At 46.1% G+C, this 16,809-nt stretch overlaps 1 protein-coding gene across 1 annotated transcript in view; it reads left to right on the forward strand.

Annotated features, from left to right (window-relative positions):
* Positions 1-16,809, forward strand: part of TEX11 (testis expressed 11) — an 80,720-nt gene that overhangs the window by 47,312 nt on the left and 16,599 nt on the right. The window contains exons 20-23 of the mRNA XM_060249425.1: positions 4,345-4,395; positions 4,838-4,878; positions 5,982-6,068; positions 6,696-6,766. Of these exons, the coding sequence (XP_060105408.1) occupies positions 4,345-4,395; positions 4,838-4,878; positions 5,982-6,068; positions 6,696-6,766 (250 nt within the window). The remainder of the gene's footprint in view (positions 1-4,344; positions 4,396-4,837; positions 4,879-5,981; positions 6,069-6,695; positions 6,767-16,809) is intronic.

The following is a 16,809-nucleotide window of genomic DNA, read 5'->3' on the forward strand; positions in this document are numbered from 1 at the left end:
CAGTCCGCCAGCCCGTTGTCTTTCCCGGCTACATGAACCGCCTTTATGGATAAGAGATACCTCTCTGCCCAATCCAGCAGGCTGTTGGCCTCGCTGCACAGTTTCTTGATTCTGGTCCCGCCTTGCCGATTGACGTAGGCTTTGGCTGTCACGTTGTCTGTCTTCACCAACACGTGACGCCCCTGCAGCGTCGTCTGAAAGCTTAACAACCCTAGGCGAATCGCCCGCAGCTCCAACAGATTGATGCTCTGTCGAGACTCCAGCAGGGACCACTGACCCTGACTCATCACCCCTTGAGAATGCGCTCCCCAGCCGGAGAGGCTGGAATCTGTCGTTACCACTATCCTCTGTGGTTCCTTCATAGCGACTCCTTGTTGAAAGCGGGATGGTTCCAACCACCACTGAAGTTGCCTCCGCAGTTCTGGTGGAAGAAACACTAGCCTGTGCAACTTGCGAGCTATCACGTGCTGATAAGGAAGCAGAAAGCAGATAAGGAAGCAGAAAGCATTGCAGGGGCCGTAGATGGAAACACGCCCAAGACAGCACATCCTGGCATGATACCAGAACCCCTAACAACTTTGCCAAAGTCATCACAGGAGTCATCACAGGAACCTGAGTCAGGGCCAAGACCTCCTCCAACAAGGATCTGAGTTTCACCTGTCGTCCTTCCGACAAAAACACTGTGTCTGAGTATCGATCAGGACACCCAGATGCACTATCTCTTGCGTAGGGATAAGGTTGCTCTTTGTCCTGTTGACCACAAATGGATAAAAGGAAGTACTTCTTCACCCAAAGGGTGATTGACATGTGGAATTCACTGCCACAGGAGGTGGTGGCGGCCACGGGTATGGCCACCTTCAAGAGGGGTTTGGATAAAAATATGGAGCAGAGGTCCATCAATGGCTATTAGCCACAGTGTATGTGTGTATATAAATTTTTTGGCCACTGTGTGACACAGAGTGTTGGACTGGATGGGCCGTTGGCCTGATCCAACATGGCTTCTCTTATGTTCTTATGTTCTAAACCCGTGGTCCTGCAGAACTTGAACAGTCCGCTCGGTGTCCTCCAGACTCTGCTGGTGCGAAGAGGCCCTGACCAAGAGGTCGTCCAGATACGGATGAAGAGCCACACACCCCATCCGTAAATGAGCAACCAACGCCACCAGGATCTTCGTGAACACCCGCGGGGAAGACTTGAGCCCGAACGGCAAAGCCCGGTACTGGAAGTGCCTCCCATCATAGGCGAACCTGAGTAACCGCCTGTGACTTGGTTGAATGGGCATGTGCAAATAGGCCTTGGACAGATCGATGGACGTCAGATACTCTCGCTCTTGCACTGCCAAAAGAATGGAACGTAACATCTCCATCCGGAACTTTTTGGTTTTGACAAATCGGTTTACCCATTTCAGGTCCAGAATGGCCCGGGTATCGCCATTCTGCTTTGGCACCAGGAACAAAATGGAATACACCCCGTGACCCCTCTGGGTCATGGGTACGGGTTCTATAGCCCTGATGTCCAGTAGATGCTGGATAGCGCCCAGTATCCCCTGGTGCTTGATCGGATCCTGCTTCCTCAGGACTGGACGAAACCTCCGGCGTGGGAAGAATTCCAGTTTTAAGGCGTAGCCCTTGGATACCATGTCGATCACCCATTGGTCTGCAACCGATGCCCTCCATTGAGCCGCAAAAAAGTGTAGCCGCCCTCCGATAGGAAGCAGCTCCGGCCTTGTGGCATAGTCATTGTGACCCTCCCTTTTTGGAGTCACTCTTATTTCCCTTGTCGCTACGGCTAGAGAAGGGTTTGGCATCCCTACTGCGAGACTGCCATTTCCCTCGGAAAGGCTTAAAGGACGCAGGCTGGGAAAAATTTTTAGAGTCCCGAAAGGGCTGGAAGGGTTTCTTAGACTTAAAATCCTTCCTCTTAGAAGGCAAGACTTTCTTCTTGTCCTTCCCCTCAATCAGGAAGCGTTCCAGTTCGTCCCCGAAGAGACTAATGCCCTTAAATGGTACAGCTGCCAGTCTAGCCTGTGCAGCTGCATCGGCATCCCAGGTCCGAAGCCAGACGTTCCTGCGCGCTGCCATGCTGCAAGCCACTGCCCTAGCGGACAACTGCATAGCGTCCAGAGTCGCATCTGCGATAAATGCTGTGCCCAAGGCTATTTTCTTGAGCTCATCCTTGAACTCTTTTGGCGTATCACTATCTGCGGATGCCAAATTAGAAGCCCATGCAAACAGCGAGCCCGCTGAAGAAGCCCGGATGGACCAGGCCAAAGCTTCAAAGTTTTTTCGTAATGCCTGCTCCATCCGCCTATCACAGGCATCCTTGGGTAGCCCATCCGCATCCATGGGCAGCACAGATGTGGATAATAAACTATTCACAGGATCGTCCACTAGGGGCAATTTCAGACGTTTAGTAGCCTCTGGGCTCAACCCATACAGTTTAGAAAACAAATGTGGATTAGATTTTGGCTTAGCTGGGTACCGCCTTAATCAAACTAAAAAAGGGGGCGGGCAAGGGCACGCCCGTCTGAGAAACCCCCATTTTTGGCATCATTTTTCCTGAACCTGCAGGCAAGTCAGGGTCTAACTCTGCCTTCTCTCTGGGTGTGGTAGTGAAATCCAGTTCCCTAAGGACCTTAGGAAGGAGTTTAGAATAGTACTCCACTGGGAAAACCCTAGACTGCACAGAGGGAGTAGCATCCTCCTCCTCAGAGAGTTCCCCCTCCTCCTTTGCAGAAGAGTCTACCGAGGAGTCAGCCTCCTCTTCCTCCTGAGAACTATCACTAGGAGAGTCCAAGCTCATACTCAATTTTGCTTTCTTTGGGTCCGTAGGAGCTGTGGCAATGTCTAAAACTGCTTGTCTCTTCCTCTGAGAGGGAGCCGGCGCAGCAGCGCCTCGGGCAGGAGCAAAATCCTTGCTCAGTTCCCTTTTTAACCAAGCGAGTAAGTTAAGCTTGGCATTCTCTCCAGATAAATCCGGTTCAGAATCCTCACGATCCTTTTCGGAGGCGGATCCTGAGTATTTTGGAATGGAGAAATCGCTGGTTGAGCCTGTCTCACTAGTCTGTTCCCGTCCGTCAGCCATCTCAGCTACCGCAGAAGGCTGAAACGAAATTGAAAAAAGAAAAAAGGCGAGGGGGAGAACTGCCGTTACCAGGCTAACTGCCTGAAATGGCGACCCCTACTGCGCGGTAAAAAACAACCCCAACCCCCCCGCTCCCAGCCCACGCGAAGTGCGCCTGAAAAGGAGAGGCCTGTTATGACAACGGTCTTCCCGCCCCCATTCAGGAAGGCGGGAAAGGCCAGCTGCAAACTACCGGGTGGGCTTTCCTCATTCCAGCGGAGCCCGTCCCAAGTAATAAAAAACAGACCGCGCATCACAAAGAGCTTCCCGCTCTCTCTCAGACAGCTTACCACCTCTCGAGTAGACACGCTGTCTGAATAACACCGCCAAAGATCCTCTGCCGGACGAGCCGGACCCTGGTCGTCTGCACTATGCCTACCGGCGCTGCATGGGACCGGACCGTTGGACTTGCCGCTCTCCCCACCCCCGCCTCAACAGGCTTAGGAGGGGCGACCTCGCTCTCCACGGCAGCCGCTGGTTGAGGCGCCTTTGTTAGGCAAAACCTAACGTTGGCAACAAAAACTCTCTGCCCGCCGCCGTTGCGGCTGAAGAACCAGAAGGCAGAGACTTTCTCACTAGGAAAAAACTTCGTCTTTCGGATCAATGTGCTCCAACGCACAGCGAACACGTCCTGTCTCTCAACAGGGCCGTTTGGGCTGGAGAGTTTCTAAGGGAGTGGCCCCTCCCCCAGGCCGGATCAAGCGATCAACGACCCTGTTCCGGAGGAGGAGCCTACTCCCAACAGTTTCGGACCGTCCCACTACCAGGGACCACCGGAGAATGTCTTTTTCACTATTGAGCATAAAGCAGAGAGTGTGTGTGTGTGTGGGACACTCCCTCCCTCTTGCCTGTACTGTGGTTTGATCCAGATCAAACCCCTTCACATCTGTTTCTGGGCAGAATTTAACATCTGGTATTCAAGTCATGGAACTCTGATGTTACAACTGGTTTGCTCCTTAGCTTGTATCTGGGCAGAAGCTACAATACATTTTGACCTAATTTTTAAAGATATACACGATTCCTATTCTGAATTTACATGCATTTGTACTTAATGGTAGTTAGAATCTTGCTGCTGATGTATACCATTAGAAGAGTATTCACATACTGGAATGATGCAAAAAGGGAGTCCTTGATAAAAAATTCAAAAGAAAAATTAGAGATCTTGGCAAAAGGCTAGTGCTTTGAGTAATAGCATTATTTGTGTAATTTATTTGCTTACAGATGTTTAATTCGACTTGTGTTGTCCAAAACCACACTGAAATCTGAGGAGATGTAAGTACATTTCTTCGAACTCTTGATATTCACTTTGTAGAAGACATTTATGTCTTAAATTGGTAAGACAGACTGAGGTATGTGTGTGCAAGTATGTGTACATAATACAATCTATAAAACACGCTCATCTTAAAGTTCTAGCAATCTGTTATATCTTGGACTCAAGTTTGGACCTCACTTTACACACTGGCTCATTGCTAAGGGCTTGAGCAAACACCACTATTTGTCAGTTTCTGCTCTTTATCCATATGGTGAAAATTATGATCTTTCTCACATGACTGCTCTAAAGATGTAATCTAATTGTAAAGCATTTCTAACGGCAGCTAAGCCCTTTCATAACTGCTTCCTAACAGCAATTAAGGGAGGAAAAACAAGTCAGTTTTCTTTTTTATGTACCATTTAGTTCAGTAACTTATTCAAATTTTCCCCCTCCATTTGTTAGAATAAACGATATGGAAATCCTTCTGACATATTTGACTGCAGGTATGTAGCTATATTTTCATGCCTCTTATTGACCCTGTGCCAGCTGAAAAGGGCCACCTAATTCCTTTACAGGTACTTATCTGGTTTACATTTAAAAATCTCAGGAAAGCAACCTATCTAAATTTTTACTCTGCTTGGAATTATAGAGCTCGTAATTCTTCCTTAATCATTTTTTTCACATTACTACTGTGGAGTAGATTAAGCTGACTGAGAAAGGCATTTTGCACACAGGAGCAGGCAAGGATAGTTTCTTCATTGCATTGCAACTGCCAGTACAGCATGGCTGCAAAAGGTTTCCACATAACAGATTCCCTGCTCCTCTGGCAGGGACATTGTAACAGATGTACAACAAGTTCTTGGAGTTTTAATTTGTAGTCTTTATGTCCTTTTATTGACAAAATAGGTCTCTTCCCCATATAGTTTTGCAATGAAAGCACTAGATTATTTTTAAAGGAATGAAAGCTGTGAATTCAGAGAATCTGTTACACATAGGGCTTTGCTATACACTCGACATAATCCTGATCAATCACAATCAGTTTGGGCATGGTTCTTCCATGTTTGCCGTCCCTGTGCGTTTTCACAGTTGTTGAGTCAGTTTATTTACTTCTGCACATCTTCAATAATGATCATTTTCAAAGGAGGGCGCTGGTGTCATTGGAGGTGTCTCAGCATGCTCACATCTTTTTTAAAAGGGCTTCCAGAAAAACACTGGGGTAATGTTATGATATTCAGTTACAGATTTTTAAAAAAAATCCCTGGCAGAATGAGGAAATGGAACCTGAAGAGAAACTGCCATGTAGGCAGGATTGGGAAAATCCAAACTTCTTGACACATCTGCCATTACTACAGTTTTCTCCAAAACTTTAGAGCAAAGCAGGTTTAGGAAACCTGTGTGCAAGCAGGGAAAAAGCCCACTTCCTATCAGCATTGAACCGGGGGCAAATTACCTGTGTGGAAATTGCCAGAGTGACTGAGCTTCATGGCAGAGTGAGAATTTGAACTCAGGTCTTCCCAATTCTGGTCCAGTGCTCTAGCCTCTATGCCGTGCTGGCTCTTTTTTATAATGTATGCAGTTTATTAGATGCTACATGTTCTTGCTCTAGCTCTCCAGAGGCTTGATGCACCAATTGGAGAAGAAAGCAAGACACTGGACACACGAGTCAGTGAAGCTCACTGGTTCAGGAAGATAGGTAGGTGGCAGTATTGGAGGCACAGGGAAACAGTCAATTAAAGAAAGGACTGAAATGTTTCCACTTTGCAGTCTGGAATCCAAATAGGGAAGCCACTCTGTTGACAGGACTAAAATATTTTAAGGCAGTCTTAATAACACAGCATGCAGGCTTACTTTCCTGCCTAGACCAAATGCAGTGAACCACTTCTTGATCTGGTATGATAAACTGTGGATTTTCTCACACATTTCAGATTTGTGAGATCTGTGCACATGAAAGTCGAATCGGCCACTGACTTTGTGTTATGAACATTTATTCCATATTTACCCTATCTGCATGGATTGAAAGAGATAAAAGATGGTCATATGGATTGTACAGAAACAATATAGATGGGGGAGTGTCACTGGTGTTTAAAATGTTGCATTGTACTGTGAATATGTGCATTGAAAAATGATCAGCTATTGGCAGGAAATAATTGATATAACATTGCAACTTAGCTGTCATTTGTTGGCTTTTTATGCCTTATGTTGTTGGAAGTCACTATTGAACTTATATTGCCTGTTGGAATAGACAAGGTTCTGTATTATGAAAAGATTGACTGGTTGGTTGGTTTTTAATTATGAACTTTCTCCTCACTCTCCTTATGAGCCTGGAACTTGGCTGTCCAATGTGAGAACTGCCCAAGAGCAATGAGAGATTTCTTTGTGATCTCATTCAAGGTATGTGCTTTTGCCAACATTTCTTCTGTGTACTGTGATTGTTTTTTTTATTACAAACTCAGATAAAGTTCACAGGGAATCCTCTTTAGAAAATGTCACTTGGCACTTCAATAGTATGAGCTTGTTGGTCAGTCATGGTGCACTGTTACAGAGCTGGGTCAGAGAAAACTTATTTGTAATTAAGGGGAAGATGTCTTACAGTAGTTTGCCAATGATACAAATCTGGTTGCCAATGATACAAATCTGGTACTGGTTTTAGCAAACCTAAATTAACTTATGTCATACAGTGAAGAGGTTCTACCAAGCTTTAACTTTGTACTAGGTACTTTAATCAGTACATAGTAACCAGTGTGCCATCCTGGAGTGGTTATAAACAAAATAGACTGAATATAGACATGCAAAGTAGGAGTCTGGGAGGGAAATAAAAATCACTTGTGTATTTATTAATCAACTGTCATAATTGCTTAGTTGTTGTTGCTTCAGTGGATGCACAATGAGCAGTATGATTCACTGCCAAAAGCCCCTTTGAGTAGAAAAAGCTTCTGGCAAAAATGCAGAAGTCAGGTTGTTGGGCTTGTTTCACACTGCTCAATTGTCAAGTAGTAGCTTAATACAGAATGGAATATTGGTTGCTGACCAATATATTTGTAGTAGCTCAGTTCAAATCTTGCTTTTGTTGGCAGAGTAATTAACACAATGGTGCACACCCTGATTAAAGAGTAGGAAAAGATTTAGGAATTAAAATACTTGATAGGGGTTTTTTTTGAGCAGGAACACACAGGAGCGCAGTTCCTGCTGGGCTTTTTCTACAAAGAAAGCCCTGCTTGATAGGAAAGAGGAGAGACAGAGATAGGTTCCTAACTGCATCTCTAGCTGAGACAGAGGGTTAGACTGACACTTCCAATATTACCTTCAGAGTAGCAATCTGAAGACAGACAAGAAATGACACTAACAGGAGAGAGAAGGTGCTGCCCTCACTATCCTGTCTAATTGTTGCTGAATCTAAACAGCTTCACTGGAGTTAAACAGCTTCCAGAAGAGGCAAACTGAGTTTCAGTAAGTTGTTTGAGCTTTCATTATACCATTCAAAGCTTTTTCTATTCGTACTAGTTGAGAAAAACGTCTGCATTTGAATGGCACAGAGCTGACTCTTTCCTGCTTCCACTGATACAAAGTTGAAGTAACATTGATGAGATTCATAGCATCATCTTGAAGCTTCAGTAGGGCAACTCCTGTGGATCCTGTGAATTTGAAGGGGGGGCAGTATTTGTGAATTTCCTGCATTGTGCAGCGGGTTGTACTAGATGACCCTGGAGGTCTCTTCCAACTCTATGATTCTAACTGAAGCCACTGTCTGGCCCACAACCCTACTTTGAAAATGAACCCAGTTTTCCAGGAGGTAAATGGATACTCTTAGCTCTTAACCTGTGCAAAATATAATTCCAAGATAACTCTGCAACTTAACTCTGGAACACTCACTCTTAAGGTGGTATTACCCTAGAATCTCTTCCTAGAATTCAGATGTTCCTCAAAAATGGTTTGGCAGGAATACCAGTCTTTCTGTGCTTTGGCAGAACTATACTTACTGCATGGCTTACAGATGAGGGACCAGGGATCGTATCTGCTGTAGCAATATGGAAAAAAGTGATGTTGTAGTTCCTGGGAGGATCCAGAAATAGGCAAATGTAACACCCACTCCGTTTCTCTTCAGTTAAAGCCTGTCCAGAATGAGAAAAAGGCTACAACTGAGGGAGCTCTGTAAATTAGTTGTTAATATAAAATTTAAAGTTTGTTCAAAGGTTGAGAATGTTTTAATATAAAGATAGAAACAACACACTTTGAGACATGGTGATTGAACCCTAGACAGAAAACCAGCAATAATCATTAAGTAGAACTGGGGGAAGAGGGAAAAAAACCCCACAAGAAAAGAACAAGAGATAAAAGGAGAGTGTGATCCACCAGTCACAATGGACCTCCAAGCCTTGAATTTAGCCCGGGCATGGAAGACTTGAAAAGAAGAGTTTAATTTGTATGTGGACATTGCAATGGCAGTAAAGAGGAGGCTGTGAAAGTGAAACTTTTCATACTTAATTGGAGAAACAGGGAGAGAAGTGAGACATTGTGTGCAAATATTCTCCAAGCACAGTGTAATCTGATTACAATACTGTCATTTTTTTTATGCCCATTGCAACCCCAGAAAGAATGAAACAGCAGAATGGACACCATGAACCATCTGAATCTCCAAAAACCACATAGAATTGTGGGAGATTCGGCTCACGAACCTTAGCTCACAAACCATAACCAGCCAATTTTTCATCACAAATTTAGGTTCATGAGCCTGTTTGTGCCCCTCTCTAATGGAGATTGATAGTGAATATGAAGACATGTTTTGAGCAGCAGATGAAGTGATAAATGCAGTCAGGGTTTTTTTTGTAGAAAAAGCTTAGCAGGAACTGATTAGCCTATTAGGCCACACCCCCAATAAAATCAATGGGAGACTTACAAGTTAATTTAATATGATGTCCTGTTATTATTCACAAGCATTTCTTAGGCTCCATGAAGGAAGGAATTATTTAGATCATGCCTTCATGCCCTATAGGATAGTATACGAAATGATGCACTATTATTTTAAAATTATTTTGGGAAATAAAAATCAATGTTTGGCAGCATTGGTGATACTTGTTATTTCTCCTGGAGGAAACCAAGAAGGTTTTTTTAAAAAAAATCTTCTGGACTTTTAAAAAAAATCTGGACTTATTGTGTGTGTGTTATACAGTGCATACATAACCTGTGTAATTGAACATTATGTGCTATTTCAAAGGATCTTCATCGTGGTCTCTGTGCAGTCCCACACATGGGTCTTGCCGCAGGCAATGGATCCATACCTCGGAGTCTCCAATAGCTCACCTAGAGCATTTTTTGGCGCACTTTCCGCTCGCCCTGGGGAGCAGGCATCGACTGCGCATGCCTGGAGCGAGCAGGAGGTGCCATTCCCACTCAGTTTCTTCCTTTCCGCCGCCCAGACAACACCTACCTTGCTGCGTTCCTCTCCTCAGCTCGTCTTCTCCTGTTTGGTATCATATTCTCCTTTTTCTCTTATCTTTCTTCTATCATTTTTCGTCCTTATAATTTTTTTTTTAAGCCTTTGTTTCTGCGCTTTCCTTTCCCTATTTTTCTCCTCTCCCTCCCCTTCCTTGTCCGGAGCGTATGGAAGGGAAAATTACTTTCAAAAAGTGTCAGAGGTGTGGATCTAAAATCCCTACTTCGGAAGGACATTCGTACTGTCTTTTCTGCTTGGGTGAAGCTCATCAGGTAGATACTTGCCCTCATTGCGCCAGCTTTGGTAAACAGGCGTGAAAAAACCGAGCGGCCAGACTTCAAAGTTTCCTGCTCGAAAAATCTCTCCGGACTATGCTCAGCTCTGATTCACCGCCTCCCCCACACCGAGCGGGAGATTTGGCTGCATCAGCTGCTCCTCAACTTCACAAGAAGCATAAGTCTGACAAGAGACCATCCAAGCACTCCGACACCGGCCACAAGGCTTCGAAGAAGTCTCGCTATACCGATTCGTCCACCTTGGCCCCAAAGAAATCCCACGATCTGACAAGGTCGACTCCCAACGACTTCCCCGAGGGCCACCACTTCGACTGCTATAGCGACATCGATGGCGTCGGTTTCCACACACTCGGCTCCGATCCAACCTCTTGTTCCACCAGAGCTTTCGGTGCCCTCCGACGTCATCTCCAATATGCCTCATCTCACTCCTCACTCCCCAGCTGCAGTCGAGGTTATACTGGTTTGATCTTGCTCGCCCTCAGTCCATAACGTGGTGCCGTTCGACATCCTCGAACCCGACCCCGTTCGGATCCGACTAATTCCAAGCTTAATAATTACTTGGCTTATTTCGCGGCATATACATTTAATCTCGCCAACCAATTTACTCCTCTCATTCCTTCTCTGCCTGAGACTTCTCAGAGAGCTGCATCTAATTTAGTCTGAGCTATCACGAGTTTTGAAACAGCAGATTAACACCATCAGACATGCCGTTTCCTGCTCATCTAGAGTGTTTGCTTCATCAGTGGCACTGCGTCGACACACCTGGCTGAGGTCAACCAACCTGCAACCCAATATTAAACAAAAAATCGAAGACCTACCTTTTGATAGTCTTGGCCTCTTTCATGCATCCACTGATGAAGTCCTCACTTCGGTAGATGACGGCCGCAAGAGGGCGAAGCGTCTTGGAGTCTCTCAGCCAGCCTCCCAGCAGTTCAATCCACCTAAGCCCTGGAGACCATCTTTTCAGAGGCGTCAATGCTCTCCTAAGCAATCCAATTACTGGAAGAGGAACCCCCCCCAACAAAAGCAACCCTTCCAACAGAAGCCATGCTCTCAGCGGACAAAGAAGTCTTCTCAGCCAGCCAAGCAGTCTCTTTGACTCCCCTCTGCATCTCACTCAACAGCTGAATCCCTGATATCAAACACATCTTCTCCCGTTCTATCCAACCTGGAGCTCAATCACCACGGGCTCTTGGATGCTCACCATAATCCCCCTAGGTTACGCAATCAAGTTCGTTTTGCCACCTCACCACCACTACTTCACTGTTACCCCACCCTCCCCTCATCTCAAACAAGAGATTCTGGACTTGCTCCAAAAAAAAATGCCATAGAACCTGTTCCTCCTCACCATTGGGGGACAGGTTTCTACTCACGATATTTCCTGGTGCCCAAGAGGGACGGGGGCAAGTGACCCATTCTGGATCTCAGGAGACTAAAGTGGAGAGTCTACAAGAAATTCAGAATGATCTCCGTCCAATCCATCCTTCCCCTAATTCCGTAGGATTCCTGGATGGCATCCCTGGATCTTCAGGACTCTTATTTCCATGTAACCATCAGACCTCAGCACTGCAAATATCTTCGCTTTGCCATGGGAGAACATCACTTCCAGTATCGATCCCTCCCTTTCGGGCTGTCCACCGCCCCCAGAGTGTTTATGAAGTCACAGCTGCTCTGCATCTTCGCAACATTCCAGTGTTCCCGTATATAAACGACTGGTTGCTCATCGCTCCCACAGCACATCAACTGGTGAAGAATCTCAAAACAACACTCTCTCTTCTTGCCTCCCTGGGCCTGTGTGTGAATGCCACCAAATCTCACCTCACCCCAACTCAGGACCTACAGTTCATAGGTGCTCGTCTCTGCACATCTCATCTAGTTTTTCTTCCCAGGGATCATGCCCACACCATCCTGTCCCTGGCCCAGGAGGTCATACGTACCCCAATGCAACCTGCAATCACCATTCAACGTCTTCTGGGCCTCATGGCCGCAACAACCTCGGTTCTTCGATTCACAAGACTGCACATGCGACATCTCCAGCTTTGGTTTGTTCGTGCCTACCATCCCCACGTACAACCACAGAATACCGTTCTCATTGTACTTCAGAGGGTTTGGCTCTCCCTTGTTTGGTGGACAGTACCAGACAATTTACTTTGCGGAATGCCCTTTGTTCTTCCTCCTCCGTCTGTCATCGTGACTACAGATGCCTCCAAGTGGGGATGGGGAGCCCACTTAGAGGACAAGACCGTCAGGGGCTTGTGGACTGTGCCCGAGAGGGCTATGCACATAAACTGCCTAGAACTCATAGCCATTCACAGGGGTCTTCAATCTTTCCTTCCGTCTGTAATCAACCGACATGTCCAGATCACAACCGACAATATGGCCACAGTTTTCTATGTGAACAAGCAGGGGTGGTACCAGATCTATCCGTCTGTGCTGCATAGCCACACTTCTTTGGGAATGGTGCATCAAAAACAGCATCTACCTGACTGCCATTCACCTTCCAGGGATAGAGAATGTCTTGGCCGATTCTCTCAGCAGGATTCGCATAGACGACCATGAATGGTCCCTCAATCCACGCTACTTGCATCGCATCTTTGTATGCTTCGGGACGCCAAAAGTAGATATTTTTGCTACGAAAGACAACTCGAAATGCCCTCTCTTTTATACCAGGAGAGGCAACAGCTGGAGGGGTCCTCTTCATTATCTTTTTCCACCAACCCCTCTAATTACCCGATCTCTACTCAAAATTGCTTAGGACGGTACAGACTGCATACTGATAGCGCCATGGTGGCCACGGCAACAGTGGTTCACGAGACTCCTTCAAATGTCCCATCATGCTTACCGCCACCTTCCCCTGGCAGACAATCTCCTCACCCAAGATCACGGCCAGGTATGGCACCACAACCCCCAAATTCTAGGACTTACGGCTTGGAGCTTCGGCCACATCTTTACCACCGAGAGTAGCGGAAGTTATCCTGAATGCTAGAAAACCTTCTACCAGGCGCTCATACCAGTGCAAGTGGAAGCGCTTCTGCTCCTTTGCATCCTCTCAACAACTTGATCCAGAGTCTGTACCTCTCACTTCGATCCTGGAATACCTGCTGTCTCTACAGGAGTCGGGGCTCAGCTATTCTTCTTTAAAGGTTCACCTTTCAGCCATTTCTGCTTTCCACGAGCCTACTGATGGTCAGACTGTTTTCTCCCATCGACTGTCCAAATCATTCCTCAAGGGCATGTTACACCTTCACCCTCCTATCAAACCGATTGTGTCAGTTTGGAGCTTGTTGTTAGTTCTCTCACAACTTATGAAACCTCCGTTTGAACCCTTGGCCACTGTGGACCTTAATCTTCTCTCTTGGAAGACTGCCCTGTTGGTTGCTCTCACTTCTGGCAAGCGGGCCAGTGACTTGTGTGCCTTCGGTTCTGACCCACTTTATAGTTTTTCATAGGAACAAAGTGGTCCTGAGAGCGAATCCTGCTTTCTTACCCAAAGTTGTATCGAAATTTCATCTTTCAACTTCTACTTAGTTGCCCACATTTTTTCCTAATCCTAAGGACTCTGGACAAAGAGCTCTACACACCCTCAACGTCAGAAGAGCTTTGTCTTTTTACCTCTCTTGTACACAACCATTCCGTAAGGACCCTAACTTATTTGTGGCCTATGGCAATCCTCAAAGAGGACGCAAGATTTCTACCCAGAAACTCTCTAAGTGGGTATCCTTTGCAATCTGGTTGTGTTACGAAGTTGCTAAGCAACCTTTACCTGAAGGCCTTAAGGCTCACTCGACTAGAGCAGTCTCGACCTCCTCGGCCTTCCTGGAGGGCGTCTCCTTAGAGGACGTCTGTGCTGCTGCATAATGGTCCTCGCCATCCACATTTGTCTCGCACTATGCCTTGGACGTTCATGCCAGACGGGACGCCTCCTTCGGCCAAGCGGTCCTCAGGTCCATCTTCCACTGAAATCACCCCAGGTGAGTGCATACATACATTGTAAGTATGAAAAAAAAATTTCTTGCCAGTACCCACCTTCCCTTTGACTTTCAGCTGGCTAGTCACCCATGTGTGGGACTGCACAGAGACCACGATGAAGATAAACAGGTTGCTTACCTGTAACTGATTATCTTCGAGTGGTCATCTGTGCAGTCACACACGCCCACCCAGCCTTCCCCTCTGCTGGCTTTTTCTGCCTTGGTTTTTACCTTTGTAGACTGTCAGTAGTGGCTGGAAGAAACTGAGTGGGAATGGCGCCTCCCGCTCTCTCTGGGCATGCACAGTCGATGCCTGCTCCCCAGGGCGAGCGGAAAGCGCACCAAAAAAACGCTCTAGGTGAGCTATTGGAGACTCCGAGGTATGGATCCGTTGCCTGCAGCAAGACCCATGTGTGTGACTGCGCAGATGACCACTCGAAGATCATCAGTTACAGGTAAGCAACCTGTTTATTTCTAGAAACTGATATCACACTGCAGTTGGAAATTCAGTGACCTCAGATCTGCAGATTTCTTTCTAGGACAAATTCTTTTCCTAGCTGTGCTTCATGAATGAATTTTTGTTGAGAACTTCAATGCGAGGTTATTTCTCACAAGGAATCCTGCTGTTACTTATGCTGTGTGCAGCCATCTCAGTTTTACAGAAGCGTTAAATCAGATGGGTGGATGAAGCTACAAACTTTAGCAAGAAATACAAAAAGGGAAAGGGGGTTAAATCCAGGAAGTTGTGCCTAAATCGGGGGGGAACAGTGTGGGTTTTTTTCTGTTTCACAGGTAAAAACAGATATAAGTCTTTTCTCCTGCATATACAATGATTGCAGCAGACTAAGCAATCCTTTCTTATCTAAACCCACACAGTCCTTTGATATCTTGATGATTGTATTAGGGAAATTTCTAAAAAGGACCCACTAACCATAAGATAGAAAGAGATGGGGGTGGGGGAGGGTTGCTGGAAGTGAAAGAAGTAAAAATTTCTCCCTGCAAAGGTGCTGCCTCAAATGTTATGCACACCTATGAAATTTGCAGGACTGAAAAGCCAGGGATCCAGACCCCCATAGTCCACCCATGGCAACAAGTTCCCTTTAAGGAGCTTCCAGAGCTGCTATTGGTTGTGCCCACAGCAACCTGCGCGGGGGGGGGGGCAATTACTGACCACTGGCCTTGATACAGGGTATCCTGACAACCACTTCTCAGCCAGCGACCTCCATCCAGCTCCCCCCGCCAACCAACCAGGGCATGCACAGGTACGAGAACCCCCACCTGACATTCATGCAGCTCCACTTTGACCCCTTCCTGGGGGGATTGACTCTGGACCTTGACCCCCCCACCCCATAGAGACAAGAGGCCAACATCCAAGTTTGGGGCTGCCAACCCTCCTGCCATCACTGGGAGAACCCATAATAGCAAAAGGGGGGAAGGGCTACAGCCAAAAGGGGAGGAGCTAAAGGGCTACTGCCAGTGGCCTCTATAAGGGGGAGAGACAGTCTCCAGAATCCCAAGAGTTGAAATCTCTAGTGCCCCTTCATGACTGGCTACCCCTGCGAGAACCCAGGAGAGTGGCCAGGATGATCCAGAAGAGTAGGAAACAAAAGCCAGCCAAAATGGCATTTCAGTGTGTTCTGGCTCAAAAAAAGCACTGAATGTGGTACAGAAAAATCTAGCAAGACACCAGAAGCACTTGTATGCAGCCATGGTTTTGGGGGATAAAATGATACAATTCCAATTAGACTGTGCTACCAGTTGTAACATTGTCCTGAGGTATCTAGTGAATCCCAGCATTCCACTGGAAGAAACCAACTGTATGTTAACTATGCATAACCACACTACATTGAAGCAGGAGAGCAGGCCCTATTGGGGGGGAGAGAATCAGTAGGTGCATCACACCAGGGCCTTTGGACCTCGAAGGGGCTGAAAGGCCGAAAGAGGCCCAAAGGGAGCCTACGAGTTTTCTGTAGCCCCATAAAAACTTTGCATATGAAGACTAGTATTTACCGTATATCTTCTGTTGTTAGCCAACATAGCATAGTTTTATCCTTTACATTGTTGTTACCAGGCCTCGGATTAAGTGGGAGCTCACAGGAGCACAGCTCCTGAACTTTTCTGACAGTTCCACCTCCCCTTCCCACCTTGTCCACTGAATAGTAGGTGCAGCTTCATAACAATCCCTGGATGAGCTCCACCACCTTTTTTTCTACAAAACAACCCCTGGTTGTTACATTGCATTCTCACGACTCTCCACTAGCAGAGCATGTACCAGTTAGAAGATCAAGCAACTCTCCACTCTCCAGTCAGGCAGACAGAATGTTTAAGCTGGTAGCTACTGTTGTAGTGGAAGGTTTGATGTATTAACACATTTAAATTCCATCTTTAAAGAACAACTTTGGACAGATAAATTGAAGGTATGTTCTCATTCTTTCCCCTAATTAATAGGCTACACTGTCACTGATTTATTCTTTTTAAAGCTTTATAAGTTTAGGCTCAGGGTTTTTTAAAAGCAACATAGCAGTCATCAGACGTGATCAGGAATGAAATTTCCCCTTTTTAGATATAAAAGAACAAATTATAAATCACCCATTGAAAATGTATTCTCACAATTTTTTTGACAAACGCAGCATTTACCTTCAGTACATAAGGCAAATTTTGAAAATGTACAGTTAAAACCACTGGATCTGTTGAACATATTAACAGAATACAGACCTGATGACCTGTTTCCAAATTTTG

This window comes from Heteronotia binoei, chromosome 11 (genome assembly GCF_032191835.1).
Source record: "Heteronotia binoei isolate CCM8104 ecotype False Entrance Well chromosome 11, APGP_CSIRO_Hbin_v1, whole genome shotgun sequence".
Classification (NCBI taxonomy): Eukaryota; Metazoa; Chordata; class Lepidosauria; order Squamata; family Gekkonidae; genus Heteronotia; species Heteronotia binoei.